Here is a 19,226-nt window from a genome sequence, read left to right on the forward strand (position 1 = left end):
GAAAACCTGCACCAAATTTTGAAAACATGCTCCAAATTTTGAAACCATGCTCAAAATTTGGATAACATGCACCAAATTTTGAAAACATGCCGCAGATTTGGAAAAAAAATGCATGGAATTTGCTGCACAGGCACCAAATCAAAGATTCTGATCCCCAGAATTCTCAAAAAAAAATGTGACATTGGAGGCAGCAGATCAATGTGTTGGGGAAGTGATATAAAGGAGATTGATTAACAAAGAATCACAGATTGTCCCAGCTTGGAAGGGATCCATGAGGAGCAGCAAAGTCCAGCTGCTGGTCCTGCACAGGAGAAATGTGGTGGGCACAGGGACTGCAGCCAGGCAATTTCCAGGAATGATGAACAAAGAGTCTTCCAGGAAGGGATTTCTGGGTCATTTGGAGTGGGAAGGGTCATGTGAAAACCTTGGAAAAGCTGCTGATGCTTGGCCAACATGAAGGATCTGTAGGAGGCCACAAGAAGCTCTGGTTTAGGATTTTGGGAGACAAAGGAATGTTGCTCTTTCATTGTTCCTTTTCCACAAGAGCAAAAAATCTTGGATTTTCAGTGAAAGAGAACTCTGGAAAAGGAAAGGAAAAGCTGAAGTGACACACACAAGTGACAGAATGTTACTAACACATCAAAAAGACAGAAACTTTCTATGCAAGGATGTGGGTCTAGGGCTTCAGTGCACCACACCCAGGCCCCATCACGGTCACTCAAACTGGGCTTAAATTCACCAGCTCAGAGAGGATTGTCCCAGGTTTCCTGCAGGTCCACGGGGAGCCCAACCAACAGGCACAAGAAATTAGAGCTGATGGACCTGGCTGGATGGGTTTGGAGCACCCTGGGATAGTGGAAGGTGTCCCTGCCCATGGCAGGGGTGCAATGGGATAAGCTGTAAGGTCCCTTCCACTCCAAACCATGCTGGCATTCTCTGATTCTGTTTTGGGGGTTTTTGGTCTCTGATTCTATTCCAGGGTTTCTGAAATCCAAGCAGGGCCATGCTGGTGTCAGCTGCTTGTTGTCTGGACAGAATTCCTTAAGGTTAGCAGCAGGTTTTATGTCCTTGTGCTTCTGAAATGTGTTCTGACAAGCAGAGAGGGAAGCAGCTTCCTGCAAGTGAATGAAACCTCCCAGGCAGAGGGCAATTCAGGGCCTTCTGTACTGGTTAAATTCTACTTAAATCCCATATTAAGGGCTTAGTTTTACATCTGGAATGAATTTTTGTGTGAAGGGCTGAGTCAGAGCTCCTGATAGTGCCTGGATCATAAAAAAATGATGATTAATGGTGGGATTAGAATAGTGGCAGTGTGGACACCCCATCCTGCACTGGAAGAGCTTTTGTCTGATATAGTGGAGTTACAAAGATTTCATAAAACCAGCAGAACTTTGAAGATAAAGAAATTGGCAACTGTTTTATTTGGCAATTCTGCTCCTTTTCTGCTTTTCTTTCCCATACACACAGAGGTGCTGTTGCCCAGTATTCCCTGGCTGCCAGTTCTGGGATGTATCACTACAAGATATTTGAGCACATTTGGGTGCTTTTGTCACTTTTTTTTCTTTGGCCACCACAGAGGAACATCTGCCTCACTTTTAATCCTTGAGTACATTACAGACAAGGCAAAACAATTTTTGCTATTTTATGTTAAAGGCAGCTCCTGAAAATCCAGTGTTTTCTCTGGAATCTGTATGATGGAGTACAGCTCTGTTCAGATGGCTGTATATATTTACATAAATAAATATTTGTGGTCCCAATTGCAGGGATTTGATGCAAAAATTCTATTTTTAGGAAGAGGGGAGAATTTTAAGAAATAGGATGGAAGAGTTCTCGTGTCACATTTTATAATTTCTAATAATATTCTTTTCTACAATATTTTAATAAGACTATTCTGCTGGATTGTGTAATTTTGTTTTGATCCAAATAGTTTAAAGATTATAATGACATTTATTTGATTTCCAGTTAATTGTCAGTCAACCCTGAAGCTCATTTATATCAGCATGCAGATAAGGAAAATCTTTTAAGCGCAGTTTATTAAATGGCAATACTATTAGCATACAAATTATGCTCAGAATAGAATAAACAGGTACAAAGATCATTAACATATGATACAGACAGTCAGATCTCAGATGGGATTCAGTGGGACCTTTTCAAAAATACCAGGGCTGTCAGCAGCAGGGACAAGTCATTCACTCAGCCAAACTTTACTCACATTTCCATCTGCATAAATCACTGCTAATTCCGAGTCATCTGGGAGTTGTGCTCATCTTTTCTGCCCCTCACTCACTTCCCTTTGTAGTTTTTAATGCAGCTTCTCCTGCTCCTCAATCTTGGTCAAATTAGAGGAGTCAGATATTGTCTCAGTGTCTGGCAGCATGTCTGGAGAAATTTATAAACAATATATCTTTGCACAGCCTGGAAAATAAAGAGGGGGTTTGCTCCTCAGCAGCAGAGGGAGGCTGAGCAGACATGGTTTCAAATAGGATTTCTCAGATAATAAAAATTACTTTGCCTCTGATTTCATCAGATCCAGATTCCTCTCTTTTTATCAGCACAGTGCCGTGATGAGGCTTCAATAATGCTGGGAGGTGTCAGATGTTAGAGGCAGACAGGAGACAAGGAGAGGGAATCTTCACAAAGTATCAGGGTTACTTTATTTGGAAAAGAGTTGCACCCTTGAAGGGAGAGCTGCCCTTCTGGCAGTGCTGAAAGCTGCAGAATCCACCCAGTTTTACACGGATCCAGCTCAAGATTTTGATGGGGATTTCAAAACCCTTTGCTGTTTGAATCCATGCATTTTGTATCCATGAATTAACATCCCCCCTCTCCCAAAAACAGATTGCCTGAACAATGCAGCAGTGCACAAAGCTACCCCTGCTGCACTTTTAAATCTAATGACTTGACACCTCTTTCTTTTCTCAGATTTTATTTCTTCTATCAGCCTTGTTAAATACATATTATTCTTTCACGCTCTTAAGATCAAAGCAAATAGCCATCAACAATCTTTTGTTCACATGAGACAACACGTTCGGAGATGGTTTGTTTGGCCTGGTTAATTAAAAGCAGTACCTATCATCCCTGCTTGATTTCTCAAGTTCTTTACTTAAAAAGTATGTGTGACAATTTTAATGAGCTCTCACCTCTTCCCCACAGCCTCTGGCTTCTGCACAAACTTTGCAAACTCTTCTTTTTGAACATCACACGGAGCTCTGACTCCAGCAGATCCCGGGGAAGCTGTTTGTTTTCCCTCCCCGCACATGGTGCTCACCTCATCTCATCTCACCTGCTGATGGAGTCACTCAGAGGGGAATTTCAATATTTATATCTGATGGGTTTAAAGTAAAAGAGAGTCAGGTTAGATTAGGAATGAGGAAGAAATATTTCACACTGCTGGTGACAAAACGCTGGCACAGGGTGCTCAGAGCAGCCGGGGCTGCCCCTGGATCCCTGGATGTGTCCCAGGCTAGGTTGGACAGGGCTTGGATCAACCTGGGATAGTGGAAGGTGTCCCTGCCCATGCAACTGCTTGATCTTTAAAGTCCCTTCCAGCCCAAACTATTCCACAATTCTAAATGGAATAATATTTCTGTGTATTCCCAATTCGTCCTGGTGTGCAGGAACCTTGCATGAATAGTCAGAACTGGATTTTCATCTCTTCTTTTGCTCACAGCAGCTTGGTTTAACTGAGCTGCTCACCCAGAGGTAGCAGGGTGAAAGCAGGACTCTGATCAAGATTTAAGCATGTTGTGAATGAGAGATGCCAGCCTAGAGTTAGGCTGGGCTTAACCAATCCCTTGCTGCCTCAGAGCTTTATGAACTCAGCTGGGCCCTGAGTTCTTCCTTCTCCTCCTTTATTCACAGTGCTGCATTTATCAGATCTGCCTCACATCTTGTGCTTTTGGGCCTTTGACAGGCACTTATTTACTTATTGAGAGAAGTCCAGTTTTCCTGGCAGACAAAATATTCTCCTTGCATTGTGTTGGACAAGTTAAACTTTTCTGTCTCCTCACAGCACTTGGAATTACCTTGTCTTGTGATGCAGCTGCTAAGAATTATTATCTATAGCCTTCACACAGCCTCAAATGTTGTGAAAGGGAATGGTTTCCTGCAAGCCTTTCAGCAGGTGAGACGTGCCTTTCACAGCTTCTTTTTAAACCATTTGTCAGAGCTTGATCCAAAGCCCATTAAAGGCAATACTCCCATGGCCATCTGCATCACAGCTCCCTGATTTGGGAGAGAAATGGGAGAGGGCAAAGTGCAGCCCCTCTGAGCCCACCCAGGGCACAAAGTCGTGGCTCTGAGAGGGTTTAGGGCAACTTTGCTGTTCTTGGCACCTGGGGCAGTGTTTCAGAGGGCATTGGTTTTTTTATTCTTGCATTTGAAATGCATCATCTTGATTTTCTGCTGTGCTCTGTCTTCCCATCCCTCTCCTGTCACAGACCTCAGGACAGTTGGAAATTTCTCACTTTTTTAAACGTTTTTTTTCCATTCCCTTCCCCACTAAACTAATTACGGTGGAGTCCTTTGTGCTCTTACACAAATTCTGCCTGAGTGTCTTATTTACCGCTCGCTCTAATTGTTGTTAGGTAGCGTGACCTGTTTCAAACAACTCAGGAGCTTTTATTTAGCAGATTTTCTCTCTGCTAAGCTCCTTTTTGATCCATTAAAAGAGCCATTCCATCCTCAGCCTGCCCAGCCATTGAAATATTGTTTCAGAACAGCATTTCTTCAGATCAAACGTGACACTGTCAGCTCCTGAGTAGGTACAAACCCCTCTTAGTGGCTAAATGAGAGAGATGGGAATTATCAAGGTCTCAATTCATCATGAAGAATACAGGGATGAAAAATCTGAGGCATGACCAAACTTCAGTGGAAAAGCTGTAACCAGAATCCACAGGGGCTAAGATAGAGCTTTCAAAGCTTCTCCCCTTTGCTATTCTGTATTTTACAGACTGGTTTTTTCCTGTGTATTTACCTACATTGAAGCTTTTGGGGTTGGAGATTGTTTTATTTATTTTTTTGCTTTATGCCACTTCTGGATTTTAATTTGCATCTAAGAGCTTTTAGGTGCAACTGCAGTAAAAGTAACAGGTCATCAATATTTGATGGAGAGAAAGACACTGAGGTGGCTTGTTATGAATTATTATTCAGGTACCCAATTTATGAACGTTTGCTGATTCACACTGGAATCTCTTTGGATACTGCTTGATGAGCACCATATGTTACCCAGCCACTCGACTGCATCCCCTATTTTATCACCAGCAGTTTTTCTGGTGATTGGTGCAAGCTGATGGGAAGAAACGTGTCATTAATGCAAAAAATATTGCAGAGGCAGAAAGGGAATACTTGGAAATGTTTCTTCATGTTCAAAGCTGCCTTTGGAACAGTCACAGGTGTGTCCCCACACAGAGGGAGAGGAGCCAGGGCTCCTGTGTTGATGCACAGATGTGACACCAGCTCAGTTCATGGGATCACAGAATCATGGAATGACTTGAGTTGGAAGGGATCCACAAGGATCGGAAACGCTGCCCCAGGTGCCAAGATCCAGCTCCTGGCCCTGCACAGAAACCCCAGATCCCACTGGGCATCCCTGGGAGGGTTTTCCAAACCCTCCTGGAGCTCTGGCAGCCTCTGTGCCCATTCCCTGGAGAGCCTGGGCAGTGCCAGCACTCTCTGGGAGAAGAACCTTTCCCTAAAATCCAACCTAACCCTCCCTGGCACAACTTCATTCATCCTTCCTTATCCAAACAGTACCCTTCAGCTGATACATCTCTGTCTTGAGGAGGGGACTTTGCTTCCTCCTGTTTTGCTCTGCTCCTGTTCAATATGATGGATCATTAAACCTGAACTTATTTCCTCACTGTAGCACAAGTGGCAAACCGAGAGCTGCTGCAGTACCTGGTGATTATTGCCAAGGAAACAAAGATTTTTCACTCAAGCCTAAATCCCTTCCCCTCCCAGTTGTACACCCCAGGGACAGCAGCACCACAGGGACATCTCTGCATGTCCTGCTCCTAAATCCACCCTGCCCTGCTCAGGAGCAGATCCTTGTGCAGGGAAAGGTCAGATGAGGGTGGGATATATGAAACTAGGGGGATATAAGCAAGAAGATCACCAGAAATCCAAGTTTAGTGCTCCTCCTTCCCAGCTGAGCTGTTGGGAGGGTGTAATAGGAGCAGGACAAGGTCTGATGTGTGTTCCACTTGCAGTTACAAATGTATAAATGCCAGAATGGGAAACAGAAACACACTGTGATGGGTTTTTTGTGTGTTTAATGGTTCTGATGCTACTGCCAGCTCCAACTTCTGCTCTTGTGATTGTTCATTTCCTTTAATAATTCAGTACATCACCCAATCTTATGTTGTTAGTAATAAATATTAAATACTCAAGCTGTGATGCATGAATTAGGTATTTTCTATTTTATGAAAGGAGCCTTGTATTAGAGTTAAATGTCAATTAAATGAGGGATATAAAAAATGATGCAGTGCTGCTGTGAGTGAATGGAGCCTGGTTTCCTGTGGAGTTGTGGCTTACACTGAATTTTTTTGAGTGTAAGGAAATGTGGCATTTGGGTGCAGATTCTCTGATGCCTGTTGAGGACTGAGCTTAGTGGCAAGAGGAGGTTCGCATAGAGATCCTGACCCCATTTTTATGAAACTTCCAGGACTTTCATGTCCTAAATTTCTTCTAAATTTAGAAAAAAAATTGTTCAAGTTCCACATTTACAAGGTGCAGCAGGTCGATGTTGAAGAACTGGAGGAAAAAAACCCCTAAATATCACAGAATAATATTTCTATGCTAATGTTCACTGCTAATTCAGTTACGATTTGAAAATTCTCTACTTTTAGATGTGTGTTCTGTGTGATTCTGTAGAAAATCCCCAAAATCCTGAAGTCCTTGTATGTGACAGCAGAAGGGTGCCAGGCACCGTGTCAGCTTATCCAAAGAAATCATATCCAATCCTTGTCTTGACTTACATCCTAAAGCATCTCAATAACATGAAAAAATTAGATATGAACAAGCCTAAAAATTAATTTTGTCCATAAAACCCAGGAGGGGTCCTGAAATTGCCATTAAATGCAATTTCCCCAGTACTCTGCAAACTGATATAAACAACTCAGTGACTCCAAGGTGGTTTGAGGGCCCCATGAGACAGTGATGGATTTGATTTGGCTCCTTGGCTTGTGAGGTGGCATTTGAGCATCTCAGCCAGTCTGATAATATCTTTTAATAATCTTGACAGAACTCCACGGGCAGCTGGGCTCACACACAGCCTTAGCTTGGCTTAGGAGCACTGGGATCTGTAAAAAAAAAAAAAACAACAAAACCATGGTAAAAATAGAGCACAAGTAAGTAGCGAGTTGTCTTTTGACTTTTTTCCTGAGATACCAGATTTTACTGTAAGAAAGTCACCTGGAAAAGTGAATTACCAACCCCATTTTGCCAATAAAACATTTCTAATATATAAATTAATAAGCAGAAGCAGTGAAAATTGGTTAACACATATTCAGCTTGCTGTAGAAGAGAAAAATCAAGATGGAAACATTTAAAAGTAGCACTGCATTTCTGTTACTATTCCTCTGCCAGAAGTCTTTTTTATTTCCATTTTTCTTTTGTTGCCCAGGAAAGTTGTGGATTCCCCATCCTTGGAAGTTTCCAAGGCCAGGTTGGACAGGGCTTGGGGCAATCTGGGATGGTGAAAGGTGTCCCTGTCCTCATCCATGGCAGGGGTGGGATGAGTTTTAAGATCCATCCAACCCAAGCCATTCTGGGATTCTGTGATTCCATTCTGTTTGTTTTTTCCCAGGGTGGTGTTCCTGGAGGATGGCAGCCTCAGGATCTCCAACATCTCCAAGGTGGATGCTGGGGTCTACACTTGTGTAGCCACAAACCAGTTTGGAACTGCCAGAAACTCAGGGAACCTGATTGTGAAAGGTATTTCAGTATTTCCTGCTTTTGTGGACCGAGATGAGCTTTAAAAACCCTTCCAACCCAAGGTTCTCTGATTTTGTAACTATTTTATTTTAATATCCTTCTTTTCAGTAGTATCAGAACAGTTGCTGTAGCCTACAGTGTGACCTCCTCCTTAACTTTGCATCTGGCAAAAATCTTTTTAATATTCACCTTCTGACAGAGCAATTAGCACTGATACAGCTCAAAGTGTGACCTGAGATGGGGCTGCAGCACAGCCAGCAATGAAAACACCAAAAACTTCAGGGTTTCTGCAGCTCTGACTTCATTAAGGCTCTCCACCTTTCACATGTCCCATACATTGTGGCAATATGGGAAAATGCCATTAAAACATGAAAAAAAAAAACCTATTTTGTTTGGCATTCATGAAGTTTATTAAAACACCAAGTAACAACATGGTATAAAAATGATCTTGTTTGCAGGGAACATTTGTTTTTGTTTCCCCTCTGGAGAAGTTTGGGCTGTTCAATTATAGGCCTCATTGCTTCAGCATTATTTTCAACTGAAATGTCAGAACTTGGGAAAGCATAGCTAATGTGCAAATTAAGTTTATTGCTGCTCATTGAGTTGTTTATTCTTTGTGTGAGAAGTCTTTATTGCACCTCCAGCACTCACATCTCCCCTCTTTTCTTCTCTGGAATGGGACTTGCCATATAATGCATGTTTGCTGTTGCTAAGCAAGATAGATGGATAAGGCAGAACCAAGAGCTTTTAAGAAGCTTTTAAAAGTATTTGAGATAGAAGTTTTGAAGACAAGCCCATAAAAGAAGTAAAAAATATCACCCAAGTGAACATTCTGCATTAGTGGGGATGAGGAAGATACAAGAGGTGCAAGAGGATGGGAATACCACAATAAATTAATTTTTTTTTTGTTATCACTACTAAAAATGACACTTCATGCCCAAACCCAGTGTAATTCCCAAAAAGACAGTTTTCAAGATTTATTTGGTGGAGGTAAACAGTTTCAGGCCAATAATAAAGGAGATTTCTTATGATAACTGCAGTGTCCAAGGCCAGGTTGGATGGGGCTTGGAGCACCCTGGGGCAGTGGAAGGTGTCCCTGCCCATGGCAAAGGTGGCACTGGATGAGATTTAAGGTCCTTTCCAACCCAAACCTTTCCAGAATTCTGTGATTTAAGCAACACCTAAATTCTGGAGTTGAGCTGTGATGAGCATTGAACTAACCCAGCTCATGCAGATTTCCTTCTCCTCCTCTCACATTATTTTCAGATCATATTAATATTGTTAAAGTGATTCTGCTCTCATTTTCTACATATGTCTAAATTCTCACCACTTTATAACACTTCCGTGCACAAAAGCTTTATTCAAGGGAATTGCTTACAACAAAGTGGTTGTTATCTCTAATCAGTCTGCCAGTCATATCAACAAGAGTAAAGCTATATAAACCCATTTCCTTCCCCTTCACCGAGCTGATACTTCCTGTCATAAGAGCTGCAAGTTTGGGTCTCCATGTAATGGGTTAAAAATGATCAAATAAATAATTTTCCTGCCTGGGTATGTCTTTGAAGCTGTAACTTGAGCAGTGCTGTGGAGTAAAACACCACTGACATTAATACAGGTTAAGGATGTCGATGTCTAAAGTAAGTGGCGATGAGCAGCAATTTTACTTTTGTTGCAGTTTTTGGCCAGGAGAATTCTTCAAGTTTGGAGAACCGCAAGCACGTTTTTAAGAGAAGTCTGTAGCTTTTGACTGAAATCGTAACTACTGATTATAGGCTTTATGAAGTAATATAATTAGGGTGTTCCTAATATAAATAAAAACTAATTTAGGGTGTTCCTCTCACATCTCCTCACTCTCAGGCACACAACATGGTCATGGGGCTGGTGCTGCCATAGGAGTGGTCTAAAATCATCACTTTATTAGAGATAATTCCCTTTATTACAGAACATTTGGGTAAATTTTAAATAATTTCCTGAATGGTACAAACCTCCTTCAAAAACTGCTATTTTTATAAGCATTTTAATTAAAAATATATAACTTTTTGTCTCCTCAGAAAGGACTGTCATCACTATTCCCCCCTCTGACACAGATGCAACAGTTGGAGAGAGCATTGTCCTGCCATGCCAGGTGTCCCACGACCCCTCCCTGGACGTGCTCTTCTCGTGGTCATTCAATGGCCAAAGGCTTGATTTGAGCAGAGGAATCCATCACTTTGAAAGGATTGGAAGGGTGAGTTTCCCAAACTCCTTAATGAAACTCTTTGCCACAGTCTTTACTCGACACGAATGTTTATCATAATTCCTCCCTCGCTGTTTATATGCCTGGCAAATCACTGTTTCTTTGCAAGGGCTGCAAACATTTATTTTTCTTCCCTAAATTTCATAAAGGCACTTGAGTTATTTGTGAAGCCATAATAAAAATGTCCCCATGAAAGAAACTGATGATAGCTATGAATATTTTAATTTAAAAGCTGGATTTTGTATTAATATTGAGCAATTTATAAAAATGCCCAGTATGGAACGCATGTTGTGAGTGATTAGTTTACTTTTATTTTTCTTTCTTTTTTTATATCTCTCCAGGAATCTGCTGGGGATTTGATGATAAGAAACATTCAGCTGCATCATTCTGGGAAATATGTGTGCATGGTGCAAACTTCTTTAGACAGTCAATCTGCAGCAGCAGATATAATTGTGAGAGGTATGTCTGTAAGGGAGATGCATATCTTCTAGAGGAATTAGGAATTCTTAACATCAGCTGTTGTTTAAATGATTCCTAGGATGTTAAATCCAAATCCCAATAGTGAAATGTTCTTTTTCTTTTACTCTTGGCCCCAAAATTGTGGCCAGCATGATCCTGGTGTTCATCCAACCCAGAACTGCAGAACCTCTGCAGTTCTGCCCTGGTCTCTTTAGCAAAAATTTTGGGCCACAGAGATGAGAGGGAAATACTCTAATCTCAGCAGTGTTGTTATTTTCTTCAGGCATCACTGGGTCACTGTGAAGGTTGGGAAAATCAAAAGACCTCATTCCTTTCCCCTATTTGGAGATAATATGAAATAATATTTTCTAACTCAGCTTTTTACTCTAGCAGTGAGGAAATGCTGTCATGGGAGCAGATCTGTAAACCCCAGGAGAAGTCAGAAATCTGTGTAGTGCACCTTCCTGCATTCTTTCTGAACCTCAGTTTTGATTGAATTCAGTAGGAATTCTCAGACTGTTCAATGGTTCAACAAAAGACAACATTGGGTGCCTTTCTTTCTCAGACACAAAGAAGAAATCATTCCTTTGTTTATAGTTTCCATGTTAGCGACATCAAGACATTAATTTTCCTGACTCATAAAAATGTAATCCAGGCATGGAGCCATCATTTAGGGATTGTGCAGCTTTTATGACACTGCAGCTTCATAAATAATTCCTCTGACTTGAGAAAGTAAGAGTTGCCCAATCCATTCCAGCAGTGAATCTTCTCTTCCCAATACCTTCCTCTTAAAATGCTGATCGTGTCAGGCCCTCCAGGTCCACCAGAAGATGTTAAAGTTGAACATGTTTCTAGCACAACTGCTGGGTTATCCTGGAAGCCTGGAGTAGATAACAACAGCCCAGTGCAGATCTACAGTGTCCAGACCAGGACTCCCTTCTCAGTGGGATGGCAGGCGGTCGCCACAGGTGAGCAATTCAGGACTTGCCTTGGAATTTTTATTTAGTATGTACCACTAATTACCTCAAAAACACATTGTTGGTGTCATGCTTGCCTTCAGCTCCCGAGGTCATTAATGGCAGGACTCACAAGGCCACCGTAGTGGATTTAAGCCCCTGGGTTGAGTATGAGTTCCGCGTGGTCGCCAGCAACAGCGTTGGGATTGGGGAGCCGAGCAGGCCATCGGCTCTCCTGAAAACCAAAGCAGCAGGTAAGGCCCTGCTTTCTGCCGGGTTTTTCCAGCTCTCAACTGTGGGAATTTCACTGCAGCAGAGCCACTCATTCCTACAGGGTTATTTACCCAATTCCATGGGCAGGGATCCAAGGTGTTCCACAAGAACGCGTTACTGGATGGGACTTGGAGCAACCTGGGATTGATGCCTCAGGTTTCAGCTTTTCTATTTTTCACATTCTGGGCTGCTTTAGTGTGTAGTTCTGGGCTTCATATCAGGGGATGGTGAGCTCTCTGCACAGAGCAGGGAGACAAAACAATTCCTTCTCCAGCTGGGCACCAAGGACAAATGATCCAAACCTCAGGCCCAAGAGCACAAACAATGTGGGCTGGAGAGAGAAGAACAAGCCGGATGGGACTGCATGGGCTAAAGCTGGAATGGGACAATGAATTCCAATGTGAAAATGGAGCAGAACTTATAAAAGAGAGACTGGTTTTGTCTGGTTGTCTATTTTGGGACCATTTGGGTTCATCTTGGGTGCAGCCCTGGCTGGGCTCTTGTGCTGCCCAAGGTGCATCCATTGAGGCCTTTGAATAAATCCCTGCTTTATTCTTTAACTCCATCTAGCCTCTGTTCTAGGGCAGCTGCACAAGGCATCAGGATAGTGGAAGGTGGTGGGACTGCATGGGCCTTAAGGTCCTTTCCATCCCAAACCATTCTGGCATTCCATGATAAAAGCTGGAGTTACCTTATCTTCCTCCCTTTGATGTGTCCCAACCAACCTTTGACTCAAGTAGTTGGGGAGAACAATTTTTTTCTCCCAATTAAATCCAAGTTTTTACCCTGCTCAGGGATTTGCACATGAAATGATAACTCTACTCTCTGAATGTCCCTTGGCTGCAGAGGTGTTTGATACCTGAGCATCAGGAGGAACAGGATAATTTTAACTTTGGATATTGGAGGAAATAAATGACAGCATCCAAAGCCCAGTGAAAACAATAGCTTCTGCTGACTCTGGAGTGGAATCCTTTCTGTCTGTCTGTCTGACCTTTACTCATTTATCTTCTGGGACTTGGCACCTCGCCTCGCCTCATTCTGGGGTAACCAACACTGTCAGTCCTTTGACCTGCTCAGTTTGGTACGATTTATTTGCAGTCCAAAGCTTTGGTTTGTTTTATGTTCCTCCCAACCTCCTGCTTATCAATTGTCTCCCACCTATAAAATCAGTGTTTATGGGATGGAAAGCAGTAAAATGGAAGCAGCTTTTACAATCCACTTTCTCTTCTCTGTTTATCTCATTTGCCAAGCTCCGAAGTTTGGCAAGCTGCATTTTGGGACAGAACTCAAAATAAAGTATTGTACATTATACAGAAGAAAACACATTTCTTTTAGAATGTGGAATCCATTTGTTTCTGGGAATAGAATCTCAGAATGGTTTGGATTGGTAGGGACCTTAAAGACCATCTAGTTCCAACCCCAGCACCTTCCAGAGGAGGTCAGATTTTTTAAATTTCCCAGCAGAATATCACAAATGAATATTCTCCATTACATGATTGATCACAAAGACCAAATTAATCTTGAGGAGGTTTTTGTTGCTGTTACCACTGTGGGGCTTTGTGAAGTAGGATATTCAAAACCAGACAGGCAATGAAAGCTTTCATCTTTTAAAGCTTTTATTTATTTATTTATTAGAAGGATTCGCAAGACTGGGGCAATGAGGAGAAAGAAACAATAAAATTATTGTTATTTATCATGGCAATAACACAAGGAAGATTATTTCCGTATATTGTAGCTCTGTCTAAATTTTAACAAAAGAGACAGAAAGACTCACTTCAGGTTTTAGCTGCTAAACTACTTCACTGCTGTAAATCCCTGTCTCAAAATGTTGCAGTGGGACAATATCAGCTTTTATTAATTCTTTAGTCAGAATAGGAACTTGAAATCAGCAGGGCAGTGTGGACAGCAAATACCTGGCCAGGAAAGGGTGAATTTGAGCTCTGCTGTTGTAATAACTATTTTGCCACCTAAAATCTGAGCATTGGTAGATTTGTGAATGCAAATGAGCCACTGCTCATTCCATTAAAATGGAGCTGAGAATTAATTGAGCCTTTGTTGGTGCACTCAGCTGTAAATTTTCATCTGTTTCTCAACTCTGACCCAGTTGAGGCTCTGCTGAGCCACAGCACAAAATTCTCCCCATGCAAATGTAGCAAGTACTGAACACATTTAACACATGAGCTAATTGAGCATCACTTGGTTCATGAAACAGTGAAACACAAGGCTTGGAAGTTTGTTTTGCTGTTTCCATGCAGTTCTTGTCAGTCTGAGATCATTTGCTTCTGATGTGCCCAAAGACATTGACTGTGAGTGACAAAAATGAACAGCTCTGTGAAACCCTCCAGAAGAGCCCAGGCTGTTTGCACTTGCACTCACTCTTACTGCTGCATAGCAACATTATTCTGAAATTCCTCCCATTACTAGAGGATGAAATTAGATAAATATTTATACTTGGACCAGGATCTGGAAATGATAATGGTTTGGCATCAGTTTCTGTGAACTTTAGGCACTGTTGATTTTATTGACACCCTGGAGTATTTGTCAAGGGGAAGGACAAGCAGATACGGCAAAACTTGCCCAAACTCTCTGAAAAAGAGTTTCTGAGATGTAAACATCCCTCCTATTTCTCACCCTACACATCAGCTTTTCAGACAGTGAGATCTGAATGAAGACAATGACAAAACAATCTTGAAATTTCTGAAGATAGGATTTGGAGATGGCACCACCAAATGTCTGGTAGAGGGTTCCTGTCTCTGCCCATTCCAGGGATGTCCTCTTCTCTTATACTTCTCCAGCAGCTGAAAAAGAACACGATATCATAGAATCATAGAATGGTTTGGGTTGGAAGGGATCTTAAAGAAGAAATATAAAGCAAGAGGCAGGAAATGCTGATATTTTCTTTGCCTCTCCACCATGAGTCCCTTCAACCTCAACAAAGTTCCCTGATCTCAGTCCTCCACCTCTGGTGCCATACACCTGTGGAATGCTGGAGAAACCCAACTCTAATCAACCAACTTTTGGACACTTACAGTCTTGGGAGAAGGAAAAAAGCAACTTGTTAGTTTTGAATTTGCTAAGAAAAGCATACAGCCAATTAAAAAATTAATATATTGCTCCAACAACATGTTTACTGAACAAATGCATAATTAGTAAATCAGTAGTGTTGCAGCTACAGTCTGAATGGAACATCATTTTGCCAATTAGTTGATGAGGCATAATAATGTCAGATACTTGATGCTCCCAGTTCTTTAATTAATTTTTTGAACCAGGGTACTCATGTATCAAATTCATCTATGGCTTCAACCTTAGAAAATGTGTAAACATCATTGCAGTTAATTTCAAATGGGCTGCTGTGCAGTGTAATCCCTGTTCCACTGTTGAGAGGTGGAATGGCTGCAGGTGAGGTAGGAAATGCTCTGATCACCCATTTGGAAAGGCCTCCAGGATTACTGAGCCCAACTGTGGCTGACCACAGCTTTGTCCAGAGCTGGACACAGCACTCGAGGTGTGGCCTCAGCAGTGCCCAGTGCAGAGGGACAATCACTGCCCTGGTCCTGTGGCCACACCATTGCTGATCCAGGCCAGGTCACCTTGGTCTTCCTCCCCACCTGGGCACACCTGGCCTCGTCTTCAGCAGCAGCCCCAGGTCCTTTTTTGCTGGGCCACTTTCCAACCACTCTTCCCCCATCTTGGAGTTCTCCATGGGGCTGTTGAGACCCAAGAACAGGACCCTGCACTTCACCTTGGTGAGCCTCACACCACTGGCCCCAGACCATGGATCCAGCCTGCCCAGATCCCTCTGCAGAGCCCTCCAGCAGATCCACACTCCCACCCAAATTAGTGCCACCTGTGAACTTCCTGAGGTCCAGATGAGGCATAAAGACATTAAAGAGGGCTGGCCCCAGGACTGAGCCTTGAGGAGCCAGCTGCAAACACCAACCCCTTTTCTTCTCCAGTTCCTGCGGTGGCACCGACAAACATCAGCGGAGGAGGAGGGAGCCGCTCCGAGCTGGTCATCACATGGGAGGTAATTCTTAGCTCAGTTAACCTCAGCTGTCCAAGGGGGATAAATCTGTGGGTGAAATCACAGCTCTGCTGAAATCCAAAGGCTTTTGGTCACTGGCTTCAGTCGAGCCTGGATTTCGCCCTGGATGTGGAGAGCAAACAGCCTGTAAGATATGCAGCAAGTTTTCTGTGTTATAGGGAACAATTTGTAAAAATAAACTGTTTAAGAGGCATGTTGTAAAGATGTTTAGAAGTCTGCATAACCCTCTTATCTCCATTGTACAGGAGGTGCTTAACACACTAATCTGCTTGGCCATTTTCCGCATTTACATTTTTCCTACTTTTGTTTACATGTTTTCCATTCTGGAACACTGTGCTGACAAGACATATCCTATTATGCGTTAAAGGAGATGAGCCCTTTAATTCTGCAGCACTCCAGCGAGAGCAAAGAATACACATTTCCAGAGCAGTTAATGCCAGACAAGTTGCAAAGGGTGAGTGCAGGTCATTTAAGAGAGTAGAAAGTGAGTGCTGTGGGAAGGAACCTCCTTATCCAGCCTCCCAGCAGCTTCCCACAGGCACTGGGATGAAGGCAGGCAGCCTCTGGCAAAGCCTGGGAAGTGATGGGGAGGCTGCTTGGTCAAAAAGTGAAAAATCAGATCAAAAGATGTTTTTAAAAATCCCTACTAGATAAATAACACTGCTGATGTTTTCCCCTCCCTGTGCTGCAGAGTGAAATTCCACTTTCCCTGAACTAGGTTTTCCTCCATGTGCACCTTTCACTCTTTTGTGTCATTTTCTCCTCTTCGGGAGCAGAAGAACATGAAAATCGAAAACAACCTGAGAGATCTCAATCAAATTATCCTGCTGGACTCCATAGTGTGTCCAGAAAACAATCAGAAGAAATCCTAATTATGGCCAGCTAACAGCACTGAACACAACTCTGTGGCTTTCTGCGATGAACTCACTAAATGTCTTGATTAAATCTGAGGTCACAGAAGCCTCAAAAACAAATTAAATGCTCTAGAAAGTAGCTTGAACTCCTATAAATCCCCAGTGTGGCATCATCTCTCAAATTTAACTCTCTCAGGACTCAAAAAGAGATGGAATGGGGAATACTGGGTGTTTGTAAAACACTGAAGGAAAGACAGTTATAAATGCCAGGGCAGGCCTATTATCATTATTTTTATTGTTAGAATTAGAAGGAATTTATTATAAGTGCCCTGAAGTCTTCTGAAGTGCTTCCAGATTTTCCCTTATCATCTCACACTGTTTGTGCTCCCAAGAGTTTGCAGGAGAAGAGGTTGGAGCAAGGACTCAGATCCTGACCCTTTTTCTGTCTTTTTGCATGCCCCTTGCTTTGATGCAAGGCTCTGAAATAAATGCAGTTTTACTGAGAAACACTTCTTTTCTCCATTTAATTCTGATTTTATTTCATAAATGTCCTCTTGCTTTGAGAATGTGGAAGTATTTTTATCCCATGAAAAACCAAACTTCATGCTGGACACGGTGTTGCTGTAATTGCCTTTTCAGTTTGAGCCTTTCATACGCATCTTGACATGCGATTTTATTAATAGAAACATTAATTTTGCCATGTTGACTTGCAGGAACATTTCTGTTCCGAGAACTTAAATAAGAATATGTTCATGCACGTGAGGCTTTCTCCTTGCTGAAAAAAATACAGCAGTACTGTACTCAGAGGCAGGCAATTATACAACTGACATACATTTCTTTGTATACATTTGTTCCTTCCCAACTCTTTTTTTCCTTTAAAATAATTTATTTAAAATTAGCATTCCTATGCCCCTTTGGGGAAAGGAAAAAAATCTACAAGCTACAACTTGTACTGAGTGAAACGCTTTTAATTTTGCAAACTTCATGCCTGAAAGAGACAGCTTTAATGAAGCTGATCAGATCTTTTGTTTCTAAATTGATTGCCCTGATAGATTTATTATTTTGATTTTTATTTCAATATTACATTGACGGATGGGGCAAACATTATTATCTTCTCCAAGGCACAGCCAACTAAATCAATACCACTAAAATATAGTCAGGGAATGAAGATTCAATTAAAACTGTGGCTACATGCAAACCTTTATTGACTGCCTTGTCACCACAGCCAGTGTCAGAAGAGCTCCAAAACGGGGAAGGTTTTGGCTACGTCGTCATGTTCCGTCCCCTTGGCTCAACAACCTGGACCAAAGCTGTGGTGGCCTCGGTGGAATCCAGCAGATACGTTTATAGGAACGAGAGCATCACACCCCTCTCTCCTTTTGAGGTCAAAGTTGGTGTCTACAACAACGAAGGAGAAGGGACCCTGAGCTCCATCTCCATCATCTACTCGGGAGAGGATGGTAACACGAGTTACTCTTAGTAGTAATGGGTGTGTAGCAGCAAGAGGTGACAGATATGATCAGGCAGATCTCATAGGGCTTTTAAGGACCCGGCTCAAACCTGCTCATTGGATGTTTATAACAGATGTGAGTCAGGAGATGGGAATCTGAAGTAAAAATAGCAAGGGGCAAATTTTCAGAATGATTTTCAGTAGGGGGGATGTTTCAACTCATTTGTCCCCATGGTGCTTCTGCTGAGTGTGTTGGGAAAACTGAGAGACACTCAAAGGTGTTGCTCTCAGAGGGTTTGGCTCCTCAGACCACTCAGTGTGGCTGATCTCTGAAAATCTGCTCCAGCAGATGGGGAATGGACTATTTTGAGAACGGGTTTTGTTGACATTCCACCGTAAGTGGAGAGTAAGGCTCATGGTTACACCAGGGACTTTTCTTACTGTTTCCCCTAGCATCTCCTCCCCTTGCACTGTCTCTGTGGTCACACCCATGTCCCAGCAGCTGTGTTTTCCCTCTCCCAGAGCCACAGATGGCCCCGGCGGGCGCCTCGGCGCTGAGCGTGTCGGCGGCGGCAGTGGAGGTGTCCTGGCTGCCCATCCCCTGGAACCGGCACACAGGCAGGGTGCTGGGCTACGAGGTGAGGGAATGGGCTACGAGGTGAGGGGCTCTGACACCTTGAAGTTGTCCCTTGCCTATCCAGAATCCTTTTGGCCTTCTGGTTCCTCCTCCCAATTAACAAACTGCTGCTTCCAAGTCAACAGAGCGTGGAGCTCTTCCCCTGTCTCTCATTAGCAGCAAGCCACCTGAGATAATCAGGAGGATTCACAGCCTAGAACTGCTGCTCTGTCTCAGACTTTCTGTGCTCAGATTTGGGGACAGGCACACGTGGCACTGCTGACAGAGCAGGGCAGGATAATTGTCCTCCAGCGCTACCCAGAGCTTGTGCTGTGGTGCATTGAAAGGCTTTTAACTTCTCCCTCCTCTTAATAAAATCATTTAGGCTGAAAAGACCTTTAA

At 42.7% G+C, this 19,226-nt stretch overlaps 1 protein-coding gene across 6 annotated transcripts in view; it reads left to right on the forward strand.

The window, feature by feature from the left end:
- The window catches only part of CNTN6 (contactin 6), a 125,974-nt gene that overhangs the window by 100,087 nt on the left and 6,661 nt on the right, over window positions 1–19,226 (forward strand). For all 6 annotated transcript variants that reach the window (XM_068202326.1, XM_068202325.1, XM_068202324.1 and 3 more), the window contains 8 exons: window positions 7,808–7,935; window positions 9,987–10,162; window positions 10,513–10,630; window positions 11,440–11,598; window positions 11,691–11,840; window positions 15,816–15,886; window positions 17,984–18,218; window positions 18,731–18,846. In XM_068202326.1, coding sequence (XP_068058427.1) covers window positions 7,808–7,935; window positions 9,987–10,162; window positions 10,513–10,630; window positions 11,440–11,598; window positions 11,691–11,840; window positions 15,816–15,886; window positions 17,984–18,218; window positions 18,731–18,846 — 1,153 coding nt within the window. The remainder of the gene's footprint in view (window positions 1–7,807; window positions 7,936–9,986; window positions 10,163–10,512; window positions 10,631–11,439; window positions 11,599–11,690; window positions 11,841–15,815; window positions 15,887–17,983; window positions 18,219–18,730; window positions 18,847–19,226) is intronic.

This window comes from Anomalospiza imberbis, chromosome 11 (assembly GCF_031753505.1).
Source record: "Anomalospiza imberbis isolate Cuckoo-Finch-1a 21T00152 chromosome 11, ASM3175350v1, whole genome shotgun sequence".
NCBI classification, from domain to species: Eukaryota; Metazoa; Chordata; class Aves; order Passeriformes; family Viduidae; genus Anomalospiza; species Anomalospiza imberbis.